We start from the raw sequence: 26,215 nt of genomic DNA on the forward strand, positions 1-26,215 counted from the left end.
TATATTATTTATTTATTATTTTTTTAAAACAAAACGGACGAATGTGTAACTTCTAAAAATAAAATTATAATATAAAATTATAAAAGAAAATTATAAAATAAAATTTTTATTTTATAAATATATGAATAAGAATCAGGAAACCACAACTATTATATCTTTATATATATATATATATGGACACATAAAAAGTATAAACATAAATGTATTACTTATTATTATTTATAGTTATATTATAACACATAAAAATATAAAAAATATAAATATGTGAAAGAATTTTTTTTTTTTTTTTTTTTTTTTTTTTATATTCCCAAATTGATAAACCTTAAAAAGGTATTATTTTGTACGAGAAAAAAAAAAAAAAAAAAAAAAAAAATGTCTCAAAATATATTTTATATTCCTTAAATATTATTATTATATATATATATATATATATATAATATATATTATATATATTTTTTTTTATTTAAGTATAATATATATGTTATTACATTTATTATGACCATATATTTTTTTTTTTTTTTTTTTTTTAATAATATATATTATATATATATATAATATATTACATTAAAAGACTGATAATGGAAAAAAAAAGAAAAATATTAAATTGTATTTTTGGTCCCCTAATATATATATATATATAACTTCCTACATATTAATATAATAAATATTATATATATATATATATATATATATATATATATATATATATGCATGATGAGGGGCGTACCCATTAAAATAGATACCTTGACAAAATAAAAATAAATAAATAAATAAATATATATATATATATATTTATATGTGATAGATTTTATATGTTTCAATTATATCGTATATCATGTCATTTCATTTTTTCATTTCATTTTTTCATTTCATTTTTTCACTTCATTTTTTCACTTCATTTTTATTTTATTTTATTCTAATATAATTTTTTTTTTTTTTGGTACCATAAAAATTATACCATATAAAATATAAAATATATATATATATATATATATATATATGTTTTTATATATCAAATAAAAAATAGAAAAGGATTGTTTTTCTATTTTGTTTTGAAAAATTATATATATATTAAAAACATTTTATTTATACCTTTTTTTTTTTTTTTTTATCCTATATATATATATATATATATATATATATATAATATTTATATATTTATTTATTTTTTGCTTTTAATTAATTATATAATTTTTTCATTTTGGTGATAATTTTTCTTTTCTTTATCGTTTTGTTTGGTTTCTCCCTTTTTTTCTTTCCTTCGTTCCTCCATTTTATTTTATTTTATTTTATTCTATTTTATATTTTTTTTTTTTTCTTTATATAAAGTATATTGAATAAGTGTATACATATGTAAAATATATATATATATATATATATATATTTGAGTAATATATATCCGTAACAAAATTTTATATATTTACACGAAGATATTTTTTGAAAGAGTAGAAAATATAGATATGTAAAAATGGCTAGGAGTAAAGTGAAGAAAGTAAAACCGAGAAAAAAAAAACCTTTAAAATTGGATAAACAATTTAATTGTCCTTTTTGTAGTTATAAAAAATCAGTCGATATAAAACTGTAAGGAAATAAAAAAATAAACATACATAAATAAATAAATATATATATATATATATATATATATATATATATATATATATATATAAACATATATATAGATGTTCTGTTGATATATGTATGTTTGTTCTGTATATTAATTTTATCAATTCTTTTTTTTTTTTTTTTTTTTTTTTTTTTTTTTTTTCTTTTCTTTTTTATTTCATTTTATTTCATTATATGTATTATTGTAGACATAGGTCCAAAGGGATTGGAGAATTAGCTTGTCTAAAATGTGGTGTTAAATATGTTAATCAAATAACGAGTTTAGATGAATGTATAGATGTTTATAGCGAATGGGTAGATAAATGTCTTGAAGCTAATAAAAAAGGATGTAACGAATTTTTTTTTAATGATGATTTGCTGTCATTAAATAATTTAGAAGATAAAGATATTATAGACCAAACAATCGAATAAAAATTAAAAAAATAAAAAAAAAAAAAAAAAAATTAAAAAATAAAAAAATAAAAAAAATCACGTGAATTTTTTCTAGTATACACATTGATATATGTTAATAAATATTATTTATCCTAAAAGTAATGTAATATAATATAATATAATTTTTATTTATATATTTTTTTTTGTTCTTATTATAAAAATATATACCATTCATATATATATATATATTATATATATTAAGGATCACGGGGTTTTAAAGGTATAACTTTCAAAAAAAAATTGAAAAAAATATTTTTTTATTTATTTATTTATTTATTTTTAGTGTCGAAAGGAAATATAACGTACATAAGATTATATTCACAAATCATATGTGTGTGTATTTTTATTAGATATTGATATATAAAATAAACAAATAAAAAGATATATATTATTTAAAACACTATATTTATTTTACTATTATAGTCCACTCAAAAAAAAAAAAGAAAAGTATATTATCTTTTTTTTTTTATTTATCATTATATATATATATATATATATATATATATATAATAACCCTTTTCATAGATATATATACTTATGGTATTTTAATTATATTTTTAACCGATATATAAATAAATATATATAATATATATATATATATATATATATATTTATATTTACAATTTGTTTTTCTTGAAACGTGGTTTCGCTAAGTTTTTAAAAAATAATTTTAATTTTTTTTTTTTTTTTTTTCTGTGTTCTTATATATGTATATCAATCCATTATAATATATAACAACTTTTAAGAAGGAAGCATAAAATAAAAGAAAATATACAAATAAGAGCTTTTTTTTTTTTTTTTTTTTTTTTTTTTTTTTTTGACTTAAATAAAAAAAGGGAAATCATATATAATATTATATATATATATATATATATATGTATGTATAATTTTTTTTATTTAATATTTTTTTGAATTATATAACCATTTTTAATTTTACATTTAATTTTAACTATATTAACGTAAATAATATTTTTATAATAACGAGCATACTGTTCCAATAATAGTCCCTATATATATAAAATATATAAAATACATTTTTTTATTTTATATTCATCAAAATAAGAAAAAGAAGAATACTCTTTCTACTTCGACCTGGATATATATATATATTATATATTTTAATATATTATTTATATGGAAATATAATAAAATATTGTTCCATATTTTTTTAAATATTAAAAACAGAAGAAATAATATACATTTAAATATATATATATATATATATATAATAAACTTTTGTGAATATATAATTATTATAATTTGGTATTGTTTTCTATGTTTATATATTCGTATCAAAATTGAGCTTAGTTATATTAGAAACTTAAGAAAAAATCCTCTTTTTAATAAATCAAAACACTTAAGAATAATATATATATATATATATATATATTATATATTGTTTGTATTTATATATATAAAGTATGTTTATATATATATAATATATATTATATATTTACATATATAATCTTTTAGCATATAATATATTTTAATATGTGAAGTCCCACAGAAGAAATATGCTCATATATATATATAATATATTTTATTTATATCTTCTTGTATTATGAAAAAAAAAAATAAATAAATAAAAAAAAAATAAAAAAAAAAAAATAAAAAAAAAAAATATTATAATAATATATATATATATATTATATATACAAATGAAATATACTAAATTTACATGTAAATACTTTAAAAAAAAAGTAATTTATTTAAAAATAAATTTAAAATAATTTAAATATTATTATTATTATTATATATATTATAAATATATATATATATATATATATATGCTATTAAAAAAATACAATATAATTTTATTATATTATTCTATAATTTACATTAAAAAAAAAATTTATTTTTTTTTATTTTTTTTTTTATTTTTGTTATAAGATGGATTTAAGGAATTATAATTAATTATTTTCTATAATAATTTTTCTATATATAAATATATATTACATTTTTGTAATATATTTCGAAGTATCTTTAATAATTTAAGGAACATATAGGATACCCAACATATTTACTAAAAAATACATAAATAAATAAATATATATATATATATATATATATATATATAATATTATGCATTTATATATATTTTACTTTTGACTTTAATTACAAATTAAGACCTTTGTTTTATATTGACTATTCAAATATATAATATATATATATAATATATATATATAATATATATATATATATATTTATTTATTTATTTATATTTATTTATATTATAGTTTTATATAAAAATCAAGCCTTAGACGGTTTATTTTTATTTTATTTTATTTTACTTCATTTTATTCCTTTTTGTTTATAATGGCGTCAGATGTATCAAAGGAAAATATATCACAACTTAAGTATGAAGGTCAAGCACCCAACGACCTAAAAATTAACAAATGGATTGCCCTTGTATTATATGCCATAGTGGCATCTGTTGCTACTTTTGTACATGGTGGATTTAGTGGATGGCAACCGATTATATATAAAACAGGTGCTTTTTCAGAATTATGTAAAGAAGGTGATGAAGTACAGATTTTTAAAGTAGACGAGAATATATCATATAATTCTTGTGGTAATAGAGATGCAGCTATAAATAATTTATTTACATTATCCTTCTTTTTACATTTTTTCTTATCATCAATGAGTGGATTTATATTAGATACGTTTGGTGAAAAAGTATGTTTCTTATGTGGACAAATTATTTTAGCTTTAGCCTTTTTTTCTTTAGCCATTTTAAAATTCTCATACGTATGGTATATATTCTTTTTTTTATTGGGTGTATCAGCAGATTTGTCTTTTATACCATTATTAAAAATATCGAAATATTTTCCAGGACAAGAATCCTTAATTTTTGGAATCTTGGGTTCAGCGAGATCTACTGGATTTGCTGTAGGTTTATTATTGAAAATTGCTTTTTTCTATTTGTTTAATTTTGGTAATAATGAATTTTATATATTATGTGTAATATATTTATGTACATGTATATTATTCTCATTTCTTGTTGGTATATTTATTATGCCTGGAAAGAGTACTAATAATAAATCTACTATGCAAGGACAAGATAATATACAAATTAATAGTGAACGTGCTACCGGATCATCGATGACAGATAAGAAAAATAATAATAATAATAATAATAATAATAATAATGGTATATTCCAAGAAATGGAAAATTTAGAAAGTGGTAAAAGATCATCAATTAATATATCAGACAGAAATTCATTATCTAAACCTCAAAATAATAATAATAATAATACGTCCCTTTTAGAATATATCAAATCTTTATGGGCACATCCACAAAAATGGGAATATTTAATAACAGTTTTTATATGTAGTTCAAGTATGATTAGATTTGATTATTTTATCAAAACAAATAGATCTTTCTTTATGACCAATGCATATGATTTAACAACCGTCTTTTCTTTATCAACAGTTCTGTCTTTTTTACCATCTCCACTTTTTGGATATATTAGTGGCAAATTAGGTTCTGTTTATGGAATCTTAATTAATAATTTGTTTATACTATTAACATATGTATGTGTTTTATTTAATCCTATCTTATTCAAATATATAGCCATCTTTACATTTTTCTTCTTCATATCATTTGCTTTTTCATGTTTCTACTGTTATGTTGATGAAAAATATTCAAAGGAACATTTTGGAAAATTGTGTGGTATTATGTTTGCCGTTAGTGCAATATGTTTGAGCATCAACTTTTATTTAACATACCTTACAGATGTTGTCTATGCAAAACTCGGAGAATTCAAACACATGCCAGTCACCTACGGATTGAACGTCTTGGGTCTTGTATCCTTAATAGGATGTATATATTTGAAGGTTACAGAAAAGAAGAAAAACAAAAACTAAATGAAAAAAAAAAAAAAAAGAAGAAGCAAATGGTAAAACAATGCAGTAATATTATGTCATATAAACTGACGTGTACGATCATATGAACAGGTCATTATACACTCTTATGTTATAATTATACCCCCCACACATATATATACAAACTTTTTGATCGTATGGCAAAAATTATGTCAGTGTTTAAAAGAAAAAGATATATTATACATTTGATAAAACATGTATAAATATAAAATTATTTATATTTTATATGTTATATGTATAATGCATATATATATATATATATATTATATATATATATATATATGTTTTTTTTTTTTTTTTTTTTTTTTTTTTTCTTTTTTCTTTTTTTTTTATACTATCATTTAATATATATATATATATATATAATTAATAATTAAAATAGTTTTAATATAAATAATACAGATGAATTTACTTCATTTTTCAAATATATAATGTGTTCTAATTTTTATAATTTGATTATCATGTTTATATTATATTATATTATACTATTTTTATTTTTATTTATATTTTTATTTTTATTTATATTTTTATTTTTATTTATATTTTTATTTTTATTTATATTTTTATTTTTATTTATATTTTTATTTTTATTTATATTTCATTTTTTTTTTTTTTTATTTACTTTTGTTTTTGACTTTTTGTTTTTTAATAGAACTTTCAAAATAAAACAAATGGTATATATATATATTTATATATATAGCAATATAAAATATGTCCTATAATTTTATCATTCTTATGATAAATGTTCCTAATATGGAAGGAATAAAATATTATATGAAGAGATTTAATAAATATCTATAAATATTTTTTTATTAAAAGATTATTTTATTTTTTTGTCCTTACATATATATATATATATATATATTATGTCTTTTTTAATTTTATATAGAGTACAAAAAAATAGAAAGATAAAAAATGTAATAAAATAAATATCAAATGAAAATATAATATTAAATATAAACGCAACAAATGTTCATATATTAATAGTAATATATATATATATATATTTTAAAATATGAAAAAAAAAAAAAAAAGCATAAATAATAACGAATACATGATAAAGATCCACAATGCTATAGGATCTTACACACATTTTTGTAAAAAAATTAAAATTAATTTATTTATACATATATATAAATATATATATATATATATATATATATATATATATATATATATGTCGAGCATGTAATTATTTCTATTAAATATTATGTATACCCATAATATATGTATATTTATATGTAAAAAATTATTAGACATAAAAAAAAAAAAAAAAAAATAATTATTTACTTATTTTTTTAAAATTATAGGTATATTCAGAATAATAATTTTTTTTTTATACATATCTTTAGCATTTCTCCTTTTCGTAAAAATGAAATAAGGTCGTCTCCTTGTTGAGTTTTTCTCTTTCCTTCGATGTTCCTTCCAGAAAATATTTATAAATTTTTTTTTCTTTATTTGTGAGACCTTCTAAGAAATAAGAATTTAATTTGGTTTTATTATTAATTAAAAAATGAATTCTTGTTTTTTCAGCTTTTCTTAAAATATCATAAAAATTGGTAGAAGGCCATTCATTAATAGGCAATAAGTTACATAATTCATATGCTGTTTCAAAATAAAATTGATTAAATAAACCTATAGTAACAGATACTGGATCGAATTTTAATGTTTCTATAATATCATAATAAGAAGGAAATTTTATTCTTATTATATTCTTTTTATATAATTTTACAGCAAAAAATAATGTTAATTTTATTTCATCATCCGCATTTAATTTATCTTCCCTCAATCCACTTTTATATTCTAAATATGCTTCATTATTTAATAGTGACAACCCATATAAATCCACAACAGGTACACATGGTATTTCAACTAAATCAATAAAATTAAAAGGTGTATTTATATCTTTTATTATTTCTTCAAATTCTAAAAAATTGTTATTCACTTTTATATTCTTCAATATTTCTTCATTCATTTTTAATTTACTGTCATAGGTACCTTAACTTATCATACATACATACATATATATAATATATATATGTGTCTGTCTGTTTTTTAATTTTTTATTTTATGTTTTCTTCTTTTTGAATAGGGGGTGGGGGGTGTAAAATCATTTCTATATAATAATATTACATTTAATTAATGTAGCCAACAAAATAAAAACTATTCCGCATAATGAGGAACATTATTTAGAACTAAAGTTGCACAATTTAAAAAAAAAAAAAAAAAAAAAAAAAAAAAAAAAAAATATATATATATATATATATATATATATATATACACGACCCTTTTATATATTTACAATTTTTATATTATTTTATGTTTTTTTTAATACCTGTGCACATTTATTATTATTTATCAATCCACATAAGTTACATTTCATTAAAAAATATGTAATATAAAACTATTGTAAGAATATAAAATGAATACCTTAAATTTACCTTTATTACAACAACCTTTTGGATATAAAGTAAAAAATAGAAACAAGGAAAAAATTAATGAAATAGAAGTGGGGGGAGAAGGGAAAAACAAAACAAAACAAAACAAAAAAAAAATATATACATATATATATTATGTATATGTAAATTTCTTCTTTTTTATTTATTTTTTTATCCCTATCATTATTCTAAGTTATCATAAATATTATTTAACAAATATTTTGTACCTACCATTCATACTTTTAATATATATCTTATTATATACAAAACATATAAATAAATATATATATATATATATGAGTACGTTAATATTTATTATATTAACGGAAAAAAATAAAATATACAAACAAAACTTATATATATAAATATATAATATATAATATATAAGATGTATGATCATGAAAATACATAAAGCATATTATCTAATAATGTTATTATATTCATTCATTTCATACATGTGTATATACATAAAGATATATATATATATATATATATATATATATATATATATATAAATAAATATACATATATTATATAGTTGCATATTTTAAAAGATAAACGTAAAATATATATAAAAAAAATAAAACAAATAAAAAAATTAAAAAAAAAATAACATATTATAAGTTTTATATCCAATTTTAAAAATAAGGAGTAAAGGAAAAAAAAAAAAAAAAAAAAAAAAAAAAAATATATATATATATATATATATATATATATATACATATATGTAATATTTTATATATATATATATACATATATTTATGCATATACTATATGATTACATATAATATAGCATTACACAACTCATGTTTTATAATTGTATACAAAAATTTTTTTTTTTTTTAATTTTTATATTTTAATATATTATATGTATATATTATATATATATTTACACATATATATAATAGGAACATATTTATATATAAATATATACATATTATATTATTTTATTATATATATATATATAATATATATATATTTTTTTTTTTTTTATCGTATAAATCTTCAAAAATATTAGTACACATGTATCATGAATTTGTCATTTATATATAAAATAACTTGTTAAATTTTTTTTTTTTTTTACATAATATAAATAATTACATATATTTCCAATCAACCAAATAACAATATAAAATTTATTTAATTTAAATATATCTAACAATTGTCTTTTTTTTTTCTTTTTGTTGTTTTTTTATATTCCTAATATATTTAAAATTTTTTTCTTTTCCTACATATATATATTATAAATGTATATATTATTTTATTTTTAATCATTATATAATATATCATAAAGATTATTTTGATATGGAAAAATTTAAATAAAAAAATACATATATATATATATGTATATATATTTTAATATATATATATATTATTTTTTGATTTTTTTTTAATCAATGTATATTTATTTACTTATATATTTCTTTTTCTATATAAAATAATTAGAGCCTATTATTTATACATATTTCTAAAAATAACAAAATTGAAACAGTACTAAGAAAGATATAAGTTTCACTTGTATAGAGGATTTTAAAAAAAAAAAAAAAAAAAAAAAAAAGAAAAAATTTTAATAATAAATTTAACATTATATATATATATATATATATATATATATATATATATATTTATTTATTTATTTATTTGTTTATTTATTTATTTATATATTTATGTTATATAATATTAGTTTATAAATTTATAATACTTTTTAAAAGCGTATAATATAGAGTATATATTTTTTATTTTTTTTAATTAGAAACCAAAAGATATATAAAAATGTTGCACGTATGTTTTTGATTTGTTTTTCGTTTTGTACGTGTTATATGAATAATATAACATACACTTTTTGTTTTTATTCTTTGTTAATTTTTTCGTAAACATATATATAAATATAAATAAATATATAAATATATATATATATATATATATATATATATATTTTATTACACGCCTTCTGAAAATGTATTCACTTTGGAAAGAAGTAAGTGATCAAATTAAAAAGAAGGCAGAAGATCTAAATAACAGTATTCAAGAATTAAATATAAATAATACTTCCACAAAAAGTAATAATGATCTGAAGAAAAATGAAAATGTAAACGAGAACAATCCGGATCGTAGTTTTCGGGATAGTATACAAGATAAATTAAATCTTTTAAATAATAAATATATAAATAAAGACTTTTCAGAATTACAATATTATAATGATAAATTTATGAGCGGATTTAATAATATTAAGAAAATGGTAGGGGATATTTATAAAGATAAATTAAATAATCTAAATATAAATGAAGATGATTCCAAAAAAAAAAAAATTTGTTTATCCAGTATTGTACCATGGAAAAAAGCTGATGTCATGATATCCAAAATTTATAGAAAGAAATATGATCAAGGATTTCCATTGAACTTACCAGATCCATATATAAATAAACAAGTCTATGAAAGAATACTAAAATTAAATACTGATAGAAATAAAATACTACACACAAATATTCTTGAAAATTATAATTTTAATTGGAACAAAAAAAAAGATCAAAGTGAACAAATTATGAATGAAGATCCTAATTTAATTAATACCAAAAATGTTCTTGTACCTTACTATATGTCCGAAATGCAATTCTGGAAATCCTATTTTTTCAATATAGATATTATTTATAATGAAATTGCCGATGATATTTTTGATAACAAATTTAATATATTAGATAATTATCCAACAACAAACATTTTGAATAATGAAATTTATGTGGATCAAGTAAAGGATAATACTTTTGCGGAAAAAAAAAATGAACACTTGGAAAATAAAAATGGCTACCTAGATAATAAAAATGGCTACCCATATAATAAAAATGGCTACCCAGATAATAAAAATAGTTATTCAAAAAATGAACAAAAAGCAAACGAAATATATCTTGAAAATAATAATATAAAAATTGAAAATACAATGAGTAGTATACCTAACGAACTAAATAAAGACAAGCCCTTTTTAAACGATAAAGAGTACAGTTCAGAAATAAATAAACATGTTAATAACGAAGAGAAGCATTTTATAAATAAGGAAAAAGAATATAATTCTTGTGCAGTATTAAATGATGTGTTGATTAAAAATGAAGACGAAAATATTACAAATGACATTGTAACAAATGAAAATGTTGAGGATGAAAAGAATCACTATAACTTGTATGACAGCAATTCTATGACATCATATGAAGATGTATATATGAAAAAGACGAATATAAATGGAATAAATATATATATGGATAATGATATATACATGAATTTAAGTGAAAAATCAAATAACTTTAAAAACATTTTGAATAACAATAAAAAAATCAATGATGATAATAAAATAATTAATGGTGATAATAAAAAAATTAATGATGATAATAAAATTTATGATAAAAATTATGTTGATAATATAGATAATATTTTATTTTCCTCAAAAAATGTGGAACCATGTGATATTAAATTAAATGAAGAAAGTAAATATACAAATATTAAAGAAGACAATGAACAAAATATATGTCCATCGGATAGCAATATATATTTAAAAGATATCTCTAAAATAAAAATAGAAAATAATGATTTTCAAAAAATATCTGAATATAATACAAAATTTCTGGATGAAATAAGTGAAGCAAATAGAAGTGCATGTGATTTGGAGGAACCAAAAAGTGATTTTTTTGATTCTTCAAATATAAAAAAAGAATTGAATGAAATGAAAAATTCAAAAATGATATATACTAAAAATGACATAATTAATGAAAATATAAATCCTTTAGACGTACAAAATGATATTAATATAAACGAAATAATTGAAGAAATGAAGGAAGATTCACATAGCTATAATAATATAATACCTAATAAAAATAATATTCATGTACATCATAATATCAATATTGAAATCAATAATAAGAGAGAACAAGAATTATTTTGTTCTGATAATTTAAAAAATGATTCTGATGATATTGTAAAAAAGGATGATATAAATTTAGATGTATTAAATTTGGTAAATAATATGGAATTCGATATAGATGAAAATAAATTTAACAAAGAAGAATTGGAGCAATTTGAAAAGGATATCTTAAACATGTAAAATGCCATATAATTTTTCTTAAACATAATTGTATATTATATATATATATATATATATATAATATATATGTGTAAATTTTTGTCTATTTTTTTTTCCTTTTTTAAACCTACATTTATTATATTTTTATTTTTTTGTGTTTTTATGATTATATAATTATTAATACATATAAATATATACTATGCATTTATACATATATATATATATATATATATATATATATATATATATATATATATAATATTCATTTGAATTTTCTTATATCTTTTTCTTTTTTTTTTAATATAATGTTTTATATTTTAAGATGTATGTATTAATTCTTATATATTGCTTAAGAACATATTTATATATATAAATTAAATTTTATTAGTTATTATGTTATTTAAATAATTCTTTTTAAAAGATGAATTATTTTTCTTTTCTTTTTTTTTTAAATATTACAAATATATTAAACTAAACAAAAATATATATATATATATATATATAATGATATATAACGAATGATAAAAATATATAAAAAAAAGAGATTAAAAAATGAAAATACATATAAACATATATAGGTGAGTGAAAATATGTTTTATATATTATAATGTTACACGAATGAATATTTTCTTGTTTTATTTGATATTAAATATTCAAATATATTATTTATATATTCCTTTACTAGGATTATAACAGATGAACATTCAGAATATATGTATATTATATATATTTTATGCATATAAAATTAACCATATGTTAAATGGAATGCATAAAAATATACTCATAATTATATAATATATAACTTAAAAAAAAAAAAAAAAAAAAAAAAAAAAAATATATATATATTGAAAAAAGAAGCACATATATATATATATATATATATATATATATTTATTTATTTATTTATTTATTTATTTACATTTTTTTATCATTTGATGAAAGGACGCCCATACCATTTGGTCTTAATAAAATCGATGAAAAAATGGAACCTCGATTTCCAGGATAACAATAATTGTATATATACAACTTTCCAAAAAGTAGAAGAGAATCTTCCTCCTTTTAATTCATAATAGGGTAAATCTGCAACAACTTGATGATTACCTATATATGCTAATGATCCTTTCCATTTTTCGATAAATGATGGTATATTAAATTTTTGATTAGTATGTATAAAATTATTAAAAACATTTGATAGATAATAAGCTTCTTGTTTAGCATTTTGTGCAGTAGGTGTAGGTGATTTATAATTTTTATCTATTTCAAATAAATAATCATGAAATTGTTGAGGAGTCATTTCACCTTTTTTATTTTTTTCATAATCCCATTTGGATATACTTAATTGAGGAAATGTTTTAGTTAGTTCAGATTGTTTTAATTTTAATGCTTCTGAAGTTAATTTATTACCTGTTAATATTTTGATAATTTCATTGGTATGTTCATGTAATAATTTTGGTTGTATTTTTTTACAGTCACCTATAGCATAAATATTATTAGATGGAATACCAATAACTCTTAATTTTTCATCTACTTTTAGAATAGCATTATTTGCTTGTACAGGTATTGTTTTTAAAAACTTTTGTATAAGTGTTGTTTGTGCTAATCCACTAGCCCAGATAAGAAGACCATATGAAAGTTTTTTTTTTTCATTTTTATTAAGACTTGATTGTATATGAAAAGAATGTTTATCTACATCTATTACATAATAATTTGTTAAGACATTAATATTAAGATTATGAAAATTTTCTTTGGTAAAATCTGAAATATTTTGTGTAAATGTTGGTAATAAATTATTTCCTCCTTCTATAATACTAATAGATATAAAATTAAAAATATCCTTATAATTTATTTTAACTTCTTTATTAATAAAATCAGCAAATTCTGCGGTAACTTCGACACCTGTAGGACCTCCTCCTACAACAGCTACATGTAACATTTTCTTTTTCTCTTCATTAGATATATTTGGTAATGTACACTTTTCTAAAATATCTAAAAACTTTTTCCGAATTTTTAATGCATCATCAATATCTTTCACAAAATATGCATATTTATCAACACCATTAATATTAAATGTATTCGTTTTTGCCCCTACAGCTATAATTAAATAATCATAAAATAATTTCACTTTATTATTTTCAATATCTATACAATTAATATATTTATCTTCATAAAAAACATCTGTACATTCTAATTGTAAATAATTCCCACAGTACCCATTTTTTTTTCTTAAAAAATTTCGAATACTTTCTGTACATACATTTACGCTTAATGTACCACTACATAAACATGGTAATAAAGGAGTAAACGTAAAATAATTACGAGGAGATATTAAAGTTACGTCATATTTTTTAAAGTCTATATTTAATAAAAAATTAAAACCACCCCATCCTGAACCTAGGATTATAATCTTTTCTTTTCTTTCTATATCTTTATTATTTTTTAAATTATTTTTTGCTACATTATAAATTTTACGTACATTTGATATACTTCGAAATATGTTAGCTTGTCCACATTTCCTGAACTTTACTAACATTATATATTAACCAAAAAAAAATTCGTAAAATGTGAAATAAAATATAAAATAAAATCATAAAATATGATATAACATGATATGATATAAAGAGATATTATATAATATAATATAAAAATAAAGGTAAAAATAATTTTTTTTTTTTTCAAATTAAATGTGGAACATACACAAATTAGTATATTACATATGACCAATTATAAATATTAAACATATATATAAATATATATACATATATATGATTAATATTTATATATTTTGTGTGTGTGTGTATTTTGGTAAGTATTTATATGTATATATATATATATATATATATATATATATATATATATATATATATTTTTTTTTTTTTTTTTTTTTTACTTTTCATTCTTTCTTTAATTATATATTAAGATAATAATAAAATAATACATACATATTTTAAAAATTACAAAATTATATATTTCATATATATTCCAATTAACAACAAAAAAAAAAAAAAAAAAGGAAATGGAAAATTATATATATATATAAAAAATATATATATATATATATATAATATATATATATTATGTACACATAGAAATATATTAATATGATTACATGAAAAAATAATATATTCAAATATTTTTGGATTAATTTTATAAAAACAAAACATATTTTAAAAACTAACAAATAAAATAACCATACAATATTTTTAACTAATTAGGAAAAAAAAAAGAAATATATTATATATATATATATATATATATATATAATATTAATTTCCTCAATAAATGGAAAAAAAAAAGCATTTTACTGCATTATTTTTTGATATCCTGTTCAAAATATATTCATATTAAAACAAAAGATAAAATTATAAATTAAAAAATATAAAAATATAACAATTTATATAAAAAAAAAAAAAATATATATATATCTTTTAAGTAAAATAATCAAATTTTATTTCTATTTTTTTTTCATTTTTGTCCTTCTAAATATATGTATATATGTAATGCTTTATAGATGTATAGTTCATATATAATTCTTTTATGTATGCTTTACTCTTTATTATTTTTTCCTTTCTTTAATAAAGTTAAACGGGATATATATAAATATGATATATGTAACGATTTTATATATGTACTATATACAAAATGATACAACTTGTATTAAAAAAATTTTTTAATATATTTATCATACTTTTATTTTGTTTTCTTCAAAACTATACATATATATATATATATATATATATATATATATATTATATAATATGAAGGGATAAAAATAAATACACATATATAATAACAATAATTAATAAAAATGCTATTTATAAGGTTGAGGTATTTTATATTATCCCTTGTATTATTTATACATTTGGACAAATACAAAATATGTTTATATTGTTATAATTAAAAAAAAAGATAGTTATATATGTTCTTCTTTTGTATTATAATTTTTTTCAAAAATAGAAATAAAAAAAAAAAAAAAAAAAGAACGTAATAATAATAAAATAATAAAATAAAATAAAACAATTAAAAAATATGAAAAATTATATTATGATAAAAAGATTCAAGTAATAATAAAAAAAAAAAAAAAAAAAAATACATATATATATATATATATATATATATATATTTTTTTTTAATTAATAATGCTTACTTTTTTATTTTTTAAAAAAACATGTCTACTTTTTTCATTTATTAAAATAATGTTTGTATTATATATATGCATAAATATTTAACAGGAACAAAAATTTTATATATCCCAAATTTATTCATATTAAAAAATACTACATTTCGTTTAAATCGTAATCTTCTCATTCTTTTGTAGTTTGATAAGAAAAATATTTAATCATCGAAAATAAATATATATTTTTATAAAACCCTCTTCTTAAAAATTTGGTAAGCATATATATATATATATATTATCCATAAATTATGACAATACACAGATGTATAAAAGTTATCATATTTTGTTTTTTGTTTTTTCTTTGTTCCTTTTTTTTTTTTTTTTTTTATCAATCCTTTGGTCTAAATTCTATGGCTTGCTTTTTAACTTTCTTCTCATAAGAATCTCGGTCTTGTTGATATAAAAGGAAAGGCTCCGCCTGAGCAGGCGAATTAGGGTTAGGGTTATCCAACAAGTCCTACCAAAATAAAGAATTACACACATGAATGAATAAATAAATAAATAAATATATATATATATATATATATTATTTCTTAATGTTTAAAAAAAAAAAGAAATATTTTTAAACCCACTTGTATTCCTAAAAGTATTTGTTTTATTGTTATGGATGGCTTCCAATCTTCATCTTCGTTCAGAATGGATAAACAAACAGTGCCTACACACAAAAAATAAATAAAATAAATAAATAAATATATATAATACAATTATACTTTTTCACTATAATACATATATATATATATATATATATATATTAATTTTAATTACCTGACGGATAAATATTCGGATGAAATAAGACCGTGGTAAATTTACATTTGGGGGGTTTACTAGGATAGTCCTCCGTAAATTCCATGGTTAAAGGATATTCACCACCTTCCCATAAACCTCCCTATAAATAAAATATATATATGTATATATTACAAATGAAGAGATATACATACATTTATAACTATATTGAAATCTTCTATATATATATATATATATATATATGTATACCTTTTTTCCTGGTATTTTACAAATCCATTTCATTATATCTAAACCCTTGCCATCACTCATGGGACTATATTTTGCTGAAAATCCGGCAGGGTGATCTTTTCTCCACTCTGCCCTTTCTTGTGCTAACCTTTTCTTAGCAATAGACATTTTTAAATATAAACAAAAAAAAAAAATATATCAATATATATATATATATATATTTTATTTTTCTTATCGATGTATTTTCTTTCTTAAATAATATTTCGGTGTATCACACTAATAAATATATATTTCTTATTATTTCATTTAAAAAAAAAAAATATAATATTGGCTACAACTTTTCTTTTTTCTTTTACAAAGGGTACATAATTTAAATTCATAAATCAAAAAATTTCGAGCATATTTTTTTAATCGTATATTAAATAAATAAATATATTTATATCAATAATATTATTCTTATATATTACAAAAAAAAAAGAAAAAAAAAAAAAAAAATTATAAATAATAATAATAAAATAATAAATTAATAAATAAATGATAAAAATGAAACAGTAATTTATCAAGAGGAAAAAAAAGCTTTACTAATTTATAAATATATAAAGCTTTTAAAAACAATATTATATTAAAAAGATTTATGGATTTATGTATTATTTTATTATCATTTTTTTTTTTTTTACATCTTAATAAAAATAAATATAATTATAAATCTATAAAGAAATATAAAGAATATAATTATAAATACATACATATAATATATACATATATATATAATATATATATAATATACAAATATATATATATATAAATATTTATGATTTCTTTATTTATTTGCTTATTCATTAAATATTAATTTTCCTTTTATTTTCTCATATAGATAAAATTTTATAAAAACATATTCTCTACTATTCTTTTTTTTTTTTTTTTTTTGGAATATATTATAAATAATGTGCCATACAAAAATAAAGCTATATTATAAATAACGAGAAAAATAAAATAATATATTCTTATACATATTATATTATTAAATATGTTATAAGAATATGCAGTACAAAAAAAAAAAAAAAAGAGAAAAAAAAAAAAAAAAAAAAAAAAAAAACGATTCTTTTATTAGATATATATATATATATATATATATATATTTATATATATTTATGTACGTATTAATTTTTTTTTTTTCCCCTATTTTTTATATGTATTTTGACAAAAGGCCATTTCCCCACATATACTTATACATGTTCTGATTTGATATAAAACAAACATAAATAAAATAATTAAAAAAAATTTAAATCAGATATATCATATTTTTCATATATACAGTAATTATATAAATGGTTTATATATATATATATATATATATGTGCATATAACCATCTATTTGTAAGATAAAAAAATATTATAATAATAAGTGTATAGGGTTTATAGTTTCCTTATTAAAATACGTCACAAGGAAAGAACTATTAAATTTTCATAATAAAAAATTATATTCCGCACTTTTTATAGGAAACAAAATAAATAATATTATAATATATATATATATAATGTTTTATTAATTTATGTATATTGAGATTGTACTTGTAATATTAAACATATCATACTCTTTACATGTCTAATATTATATATATATAATTTTATTTATTAAAGGTAAGACATAGACTCGTGGATAATTTTTTTTTTTTTTTTTTTTATAAGATATACATAACAATATATATATTGAAAATTTTTTCAATTGATCAATTTAATCTTTTTAATTTTAAAGATGATTTCTTTTTTTAACGAAGATACAAAAGAAGAAGAAAAATTATTACAAGAAATATTAGAAAACAAAAATGATAAGATACCAAATATCTTAAAAGAAATCGTGACCTCTCATTTATCAAAAGGTAATACACAGAAAAAAGAGGTATCGTTAAGTATAAAAAATGAAGAGGGATACTATGATAAAAGACCATATGAATATAATGAATGTGATAGAGATAACATAAAGGAGAATATAAAGTACCCAAGTAATAATATATATGATAGTAAGAATTGTAATACAGCTTTAAATTATAGTAATGAAGAGTTATTAAATCTTAAAGTTGATACAAATATATTTTCTTTTCATATAAAAAAAAATGGGAAAATAAATTCAGATATATTCTTTATACCTTATAATAGTATAGATGATGAAGATGTGATAACAGAATATACATATAGTTATAATTATTATGATATATATCCAGTAAATATTGAACAAGTTAATAAATCATTTCATTCAAATAAAAAAAGGAAAATAATAAAAAATAAAAATATTAATACAAATAATCAATTATTAATAAAGAAGGAATTAGATGAAGATAATAATGATATAAATAACGAAAAAAATGAAAATTATAATGATATAAAAAACAAAAGATCTAACTTCCAAAAATTATTAGTTCATTTTAGAGGGCGATTATTTATTGGATGTCATATAAATTATTCATATTTTAAAATAAAAACATTCTTAGCCATGATAAAAAATAATGAAGATATAGATGATACAGAAAATTTACCACTTTTTAATTATGTTAATAAAAATATACAAACATATAATTTAATTGAAAATGCTACATATTGGAAACAGGATGAATATCCTGATTATACTGATCAAAATATACAAAAACTTTTCTTCTTTCATATATTAATTCCTTTAAATAATTACAATGAAGAAGAGAGTGAATTAAATTATGATGTTGTTTTTTGATGTAACTACCTAAATGGATAACATTCAAACATATAAATAAATAAATATAAATATATACATATATATGATATTAAAAATAATGGATATAAATTAAATTAGACAAAAAAAATAATAATAAATGTATACACATCAGATATACAACGTATAAAAATATACCAAATATATATTGTATAATATACGTATACACAAATATTTTAATTAGTACAAAAATTAGTGTAATTATAATATATATATATATATATATACATATATTACATATGTTGATTCCATTTCGTTTTATTTTTTTTATTTTTTTTTTATTTTTTTTTATTTTTTTTATTTTTTAATCCTTTTATCATTTCCTTTATTAATCACATTTGACATTTTTGCATTTTATCTTTATATAACATCAAACTTTTTATAGATAAATAAATATTTTTGCTCCTTATTTTATTCTTAATATCATCATTTAAAAACAGAATAGATTTCTTAATATCTTTAGTATCCTGTACCTCGTTTTTACTATAAAATTGTTTATGTTCGTTTAGTTGATCATCCATTTTATTTGTTTGATCAATAAGCTTTTTATTGCCATTAATTATATAATAAAGGTATGTACCTAATGTTTCTGAATATATATCAAGAGCACTCATACTATTGATTAAAATTAATATGTCTTTAATTATATATTCATTATTAATAATATGAATGTTTTTTTCTTTTTGTAATATATGTAAAGCTTTTTTTAATATTATATAAACTAATTCATTTTTTATTTTATTCTTTGAAAAAACATATGCTGATAAAGCAAGATGATGTATGCTAGCTGTATCAATAAGTTTTTTTAAATATATTTGATATAAATTTATAATATCATCATTAGAAATGTTTAATTTTGTATAATAATATAAAATATTACATAATGTAGATATATTCATTTTTCTTATATTTAAAATGAATTTAGCATTTATATTAGATATTATATTTTCATTTTTATTTTTATATTTTACCATACTATTTAGTATAAAACATAATTGTTTTTCATCACAAGAATAAATTTTTTTTTCAATTTCTTTAAATATATTATCTATATATATAGGGTTATGTATATTCATTTTTATGTATCCATTAATAATTAATGATAGATGTCGAATTGTTGTCAAATGCAACTTTTTATTTATTTCTTCGCTAATTATATGTAAAAATTCAATCGGCTTGTCATAAAAAATACGACAACAGGAATTGATAATTAATGATAACGATTGTGTATTCATTTTGTCGATTCTTTTTGTAATTTCAAATAAAAGCATTAGAAATAGTTTATTCAGTACATCTTTTTTTTCTTTCATAGTTAACATGTCTATATAGTTATGTGTTTCTGAACAAATATTTTCATCATGTGTTGAATTGTAATTTGGGTCTTTTACACACGTATTTAAAATGTTATTATAACTATTATTATTATTATAACTATAACTATCATTATTATTATAACTATTATTATTATTATAACTATTATTATTATTATAACTATCATTATTATTATTATTATTATTATTGCTCATGTTGTTATTTTTTTTATCCGTTATTTCTTGTGAAACAACCTTCACATATTCACCTACACCAAATGTACCTTCTTGTAAATTCTTCTTTGCCTTATCCATTTTTATACAATCCTCTGATCTGACATAATTATTTTTGTAATTTATATGAATGAGCTTATTTTTAATAAAGGGTTTGTTAACAGTATTATCATCATCGTTCATATATAAATGATCCTTCTTATATTCATGGACAGAAATTTTTTTTAATTCTTCCTGCTCTTCTCTAAAAAATTCAGGTGACGGCTTCATAATTTGGGAAAAGGAATTTAGTAACATAGCCAAACCTTGAGGTGTACATTCTTTTTTATATTTATTAAAATGTTCTAAAAAATAAATTAATAATTCAAGAGAGTATTTTCGCATATGAGAATCATTACAATGTTTTGTATAAGCACTTAAAATTAAAACAATAGGAAAGGAATAATTACTACATGTGTTGCTTTTAGTAACAATAGAATTAATAACACTATTAATATCTATTATTTTTATATTTTTTATTTTATTTAAAAATATTTCAAACAAATTCTTATCAACATAATTTAAATTATTTAATGCATGACATACATGAGCACATGATAATAAATCTATATTAGATATTTCCTTATTCTTTATATGTTCAATAAGTTTATAAATTATTCTTATATCTCTATATCTTACTTTTGAATATGCATATAAAATCCTACCAATTTCTTTCATATTAAAACTATTAGATATTTTATAAATACGTTCACTTAATTTTTCCCATGTTATTTTATCATATGGACCTTCCTCACACACTCTCTCCGTAATTTTTGTAATACGACTATGGCTCATCCAAGGGATACCAGCCAATGTATCGTAAGATACATCTTTCTTATTTATTAAAGTAAAATAAAAAATCTCTGTATGATTTCTTAGTACATTATTAAGTATCTTTCTTCTGATATTTAGCATTATATAATACAATATCTACGAAAAAAAAAAAAATATATATATATGTATATAAATAAAATGAACATATAATTATATATATTCACTCCGTTCAATAGATAATCTTTAAATCATAATTTGGTTTATCATTTTTAAATATCACATATATATATATATATATATATATATATATATATAATTCCTTAATTGTACCATTGTGTAATAAAAAGTATAACATAGATTTATACTTTATCTACATTATGAATAACGTTCATTTTATGAAACATATATATATATATATATATATATATATATATATAGATATAACTTACATATATATAAATATATTTTATATATATTTCCTTTTTTTACATATATGTTCACACTATACTAAGAACTCAATTTATTATTTAGAGATTCTATCTTTACTTAATAACAAAGTTACAAAAAAATAAAAAAAGCATATTTTCTATATAAAAGATTCACTCATATTATATATTTATTTTATTATAATTATAATATATATATATATTTATATGCACCGGTTTAAAAAAAAAAAAAAATTATGTGTTTATGCATAAATAAAAAAATTGTTAGTAATAATAATACATATATACAGAATAATGTATAAATCGTTCACTCCTCATATAATTTTGTACATAAAAAATTACCATTTAATCAATCCTTTTATATTAATTATTTTGTTAAACCATTAGAAAGGTATAGTTATGGTTTAAATATAAAACATATATATTTGTTTTTCTTCCCAATTAATAAAAATAAATATGTTCTTACCATAAGAGATGTTAACATAAATATGAATTTATGAGGCAAAAAAAAAAAAAAAAAAAAAAAAAAAAACCCTTCCAATCAATAGTTTAAAAATATTATAATGGACTCATTTAATTAAATAATGTTTATTTATATATTTTACATAAATATTTTTGTCAGAATAATATAATTTATCAAGTTTATTCATAACTTCATAGATGAAAAGTATAATATCTATATATTATATATATATATATATAATATAAAATATAATTATGGGGGGATATATATATGCATAATATAAAAATATATAGCAGAACAAAAATTAAATAAAGTACATTTTTAAAATACGTAGACAAGACTATTTAATAATATCTATATTATTAAAATTTTATATATGTATAAAAGTTAATATTTTATTAATAAATAAATAAATGCATAAAGAAATAATAAAATAAAATGTTAAAATCATGGACTAAATTAAAAATAACATTTTCATATATATATTATATATATATATATATAAATAGTTTAATAATCATACTATATACTATATGCAACGTAAATAATATCAGGGTTCAATAAAAAAAGGAAAAAAAAAAAGGATTAATAAGAAATATACACACATGGATAAATACATAAACATATACATATATATATATATATATATATATATATATATATAACACTTTTTTATTTTTTATTTTTTATTTTTTATTTTTTAGTTCATTCTTTTTCTCTGGTTTTCCCAATCATAATAATCTTCTATACTTCCAATATATGGCATATTAGATAAGATATCATTAGGCTTATATGCTAATACCAACATACCACATAACTGTACAAATACATTTTTCAGATAATCAGCTGAGACACCAAAACGACAAGTATCTTTTAAAATATTTGCATAACATTCAACATATCTTAACATTTCAAAATATTCAGATTGTTCTTCAAATAATATCCTATTATAATAATTAGATGCATTACCTTCAAATTGTATTGGTCCAGGATTACAAAAACGATCTTCCATTTGCCATTTTTGTAAAGCAATTTTTAAGCTTCTATAAGCTTTTCCATTCAAATCTACAGGTGCACTAGGAATTACTGGTAAATCACCTTTAGATGCACTTTTTAAATATTTACTTCCTTGTCCTTTTGGTAATATTTTCATTAATGATATGAATGGTATAGCAAATAATTTCCAATCTTTAACATTACCACATAATCCTCTTATAGATACAATATATCCTGTTAAGCCACTTTCAATAACTATTGATGCTGCATGTCCATATGCATATGCTAACTTACAATCAAATTCTGATGGTAATGATGAACGTCCTTGATAACCAAAAAAGTGTGTTAAGCCCATGAAACTTCCTGAATATTTTCCTTTTTGCTTTCTATCTTGTAATTCTTCTTTAACCATTTGTAATAATAATTGTTCAGTTTCTAATTGTTCAAAACGCATAGATCTCAAATCTACCTGTAATAATTCTTTTATAATAAATTGTGGGAATGTCTTTAATAATGCTAAACTCCATGGTGTTAATTTAGAAACCCATTCTGATGTTAAGTGACCATGATCCACACCAGATAAATTTACTAAATCATTTCTTGCTTCTAATAATTGGCCTTTTTCTGATGCCTCATTTAATATATCACTTATTTCAGATAATAATATTTTCATATGTGGTAAGTGCATCAATAAAGCATCTGGAATTAATACAGTACCATAATTTTTTCCAACATCAGCTCGTGCACATACAACATCAGCAATATCTTGAACAACTCTCCATAATGTTTTATCTGCAGCTCCATATTCTTCTGATATAATAACTACATTTGGATGTGTTTGTAAAGCACATTCTAAAACCTCATGTGATGGAGATCTTCCCATTAAACGAATAAAATGCCAATACTTAGGCATACTTACAGCATCTGTCAATACATTACCTATTAATGATGCATATACTTTTGTACTACTATCAAAACCAACACATGTCTCTATTAATTCATGTATCAAATTATTAGATCCTGTTAATGGTATACCAACAACAGATGTAGGTATTTTTTTTTCTAAAAAGTATTCTGATAATAAAGCAGCTTCTGTAATAGTTATATTAGATCCTGGCATAACTAAACCATTCAATTGTAATTTTGTAACTGTCTCACATACTTTATTTCTATTTTCTTTATCAAATAATGAATGCTCTGGAGAATTGCCAGTTAATTCTAAACCTCCTTGATTTACGTATTTTGCTATATTATCATCATCTATTATAATGTATTTATTATGTAATAATCCATATAATCCGTAAAATGCAATACAAACACCTTTTAATAATTTCAAACGCCTATATAAACCACATAACACATTCATAGCACCTGGAGCCTGTCTTGATAAAAATACTATACCAATTCTTATTTCAAAAGAAATGGGACTAGCATATTTATCATGAAATATTTCTTGTATCTGAAATTTGTTCTCATAAGACATATGAGGGTAATTTGATAAGATTTGTTTTTGTGTATATGGATCATTGGATATATACTGTTTTCCTGCTCTAACCTTTGCTTTCAAATCAGAACATAATTCGGGCAATTCTAATTTATTATACAACCTAGATGTTTGTA

The 26,215-nt window shown here is 18.1% G+C and overlaps 9 protein-coding genes across 9 annotated transcripts in view; 4 read left to right on the forward strand and 5 right to left on the reverse strand.

Annotated features, from left to right (window-relative positions):
• Positions 1-1,468: 1,468 nt before the first annotated feature.
• PF3D7_0914600 (transcription elongation factor 1, putative) lies at positions 1,469-2,034 on the forward strand (the record flags this gene model as incomplete). Its single annotated transcript, XM_001351982.1, has 2 exons — positions 1,469-1,581; positions 1,812-2,034. The coding sequence occupies 2 exons, from the start codon at positions 1,469-1,471 to the stop codon at positions 2,032-2,034; spliced, it is 336 nt and encodes a 111-aa protein (XP_001352018.1).
• Positions 2,035-4,371: 2,337 nt separating this feature from the next.
• On the forward strand, positions 4,372-5,922 carry PF3D7_0914700 (major facilitator superfamily-related transporter, putative; the record flags this gene model as incomplete). Its single annotated transcript, XM_001351983.1, has 1 exon — positions 4,372-5,922. The coding sequence occupies one exon, from the start codon at positions 4,372-4,374 to the stop codon at positions 5,920-5,922; it is 1,551 nt and encodes a 516-aa protein (XP_001352019.1).
• A 1,366-nt stretch (positions 5,923-7,288) lies between these two features.
• Positions 7,289-7,915, reverse strand: PF3D7_0914800 (GINS complex subunit Psf3, putative; the record flags this gene model as incomplete). Its single annotated transcript, XM_001351984.1, has 1 exon — positions 7,289-7,915. The coding sequence occupies one exon, from the start codon at positions 7,913-7,915 to the stop codon at positions 7,289-7,291; it is 627 nt and encodes a 208-aa protein (XP_001352020.1).
• A 2,420-nt stretch (positions 7,916-10,335) lies between these two features.
• Positions 10,336-12,465, forward strand: PF3D7_0914900 (BSD-domain protein, putative; the record flags this gene model as incomplete). The annotated part of the gene is made up of 1 exon (XM_001351985.1): positions 10,336-12,465. The coding sequence occupies one exon, from the start codon at positions 10,336-10,338 to the stop codon at positions 12,463-12,465; it is 2,130 nt and encodes a 709-aa protein (XP_001352021.1).
• Positions 12,466-13,372: 907 nt separating this feature from the next.
• On the reverse strand, positions 13,373-14,974 carry PF3D7_0915000 (type II NADH:ubiquinone oxidoreductase; the record flags this gene model as incomplete). The annotated part of the gene is made up of 1 exon (XM_001351986.1): positions 13,373-14,974. One exon carries the CDS (start codon positions 14,972-14,974, stop codon positions 13,373-13,375), a length of 1,602 nt encoding a protein of 533 aa, XP_001352022.1.
• A 1,972-nt stretch (positions 14,975-16,946) lies between these two features.
• On the reverse strand, positions 16,947-17,758 carry PF3D7_0915100 (SUMO-conjugating enzyme UBC9; the record flags this gene model as incomplete). Its single annotated transcript, XM_001351987.1, has 4 exons — positions 16,947-17,075; positions 17,191-17,273; positions 17,384-17,504; positions 17,612-17,758. 4 exons carry the CDS (start codon positions 17,756-17,758, stop codon positions 16,947-16,949), a joined length of 480 nt encoding a protein of 159 aa, XP_001352023.1.
• A 1,588-nt stretch (positions 17,759-19,346) lies between these two features.
• PF3D7_0915200 (ribonuclease H2 subunit C, putative) lies at positions 19,347-20,315 on the forward strand (the record flags this gene model as incomplete). The annotated part of the gene is made up of 1 exon (XM_001351988.1): positions 19,347-20,315. One exon carries the CDS (start codon positions 19,347-19,349, stop codon positions 20,313-20,315), a length of 969 nt encoding a protein of 322 aa, XP_001352024.1.
• A 350-nt stretch (positions 20,316-20,665) lies between these two features.
• On the reverse strand, positions 20,666-22,831 carry PF3D7_0915300 (heptatricopeptide repeat-containing protein, putative; the record flags this gene model as incomplete). Its single annotated transcript, XM_001351989.1, has 1 exon — positions 20,666-22,831. The coding sequence occupies one exon, from the start codon at positions 22,829-22,831 to the stop codon at positions 20,666-20,668; it is 2,166 nt and encodes a 721-aa protein (XP_001352025.1).
• Positions 22,832-24,299: 1,468 nt separating this feature from the next.
• The window catches only part of PF3D7_0915400 (ATP-dependent 6-phosphofructokinase), a gene marked incomplete at both ends in the record, with an annotated part of 4,257 nt that continues 2,341 nt past the window's right edge, over positions 24,300-26,215 (reverse strand). Inside the window, one exon of the mRNA XM_001351990.1 lies at positions 24,300-26,215. This exon is cut by the window's right edge and continues 2,341 nt beyond it. Coding sequence (XP_001352026.1) covers positions 24,300-26,215 — 1,916 coding nt within the window.

This window comes from Plasmodium falciparum, assembly GCF_000002765.6.
Source record: "Plasmodium falciparum 3D7 genome assembly, chromosome: 9".
Lineage (NCBI taxonomy): Eukaryota > Apicomplexa > Aconoidasida > Haemosporida > Plasmodiidae > Plasmodium > Plasmodium falciparum.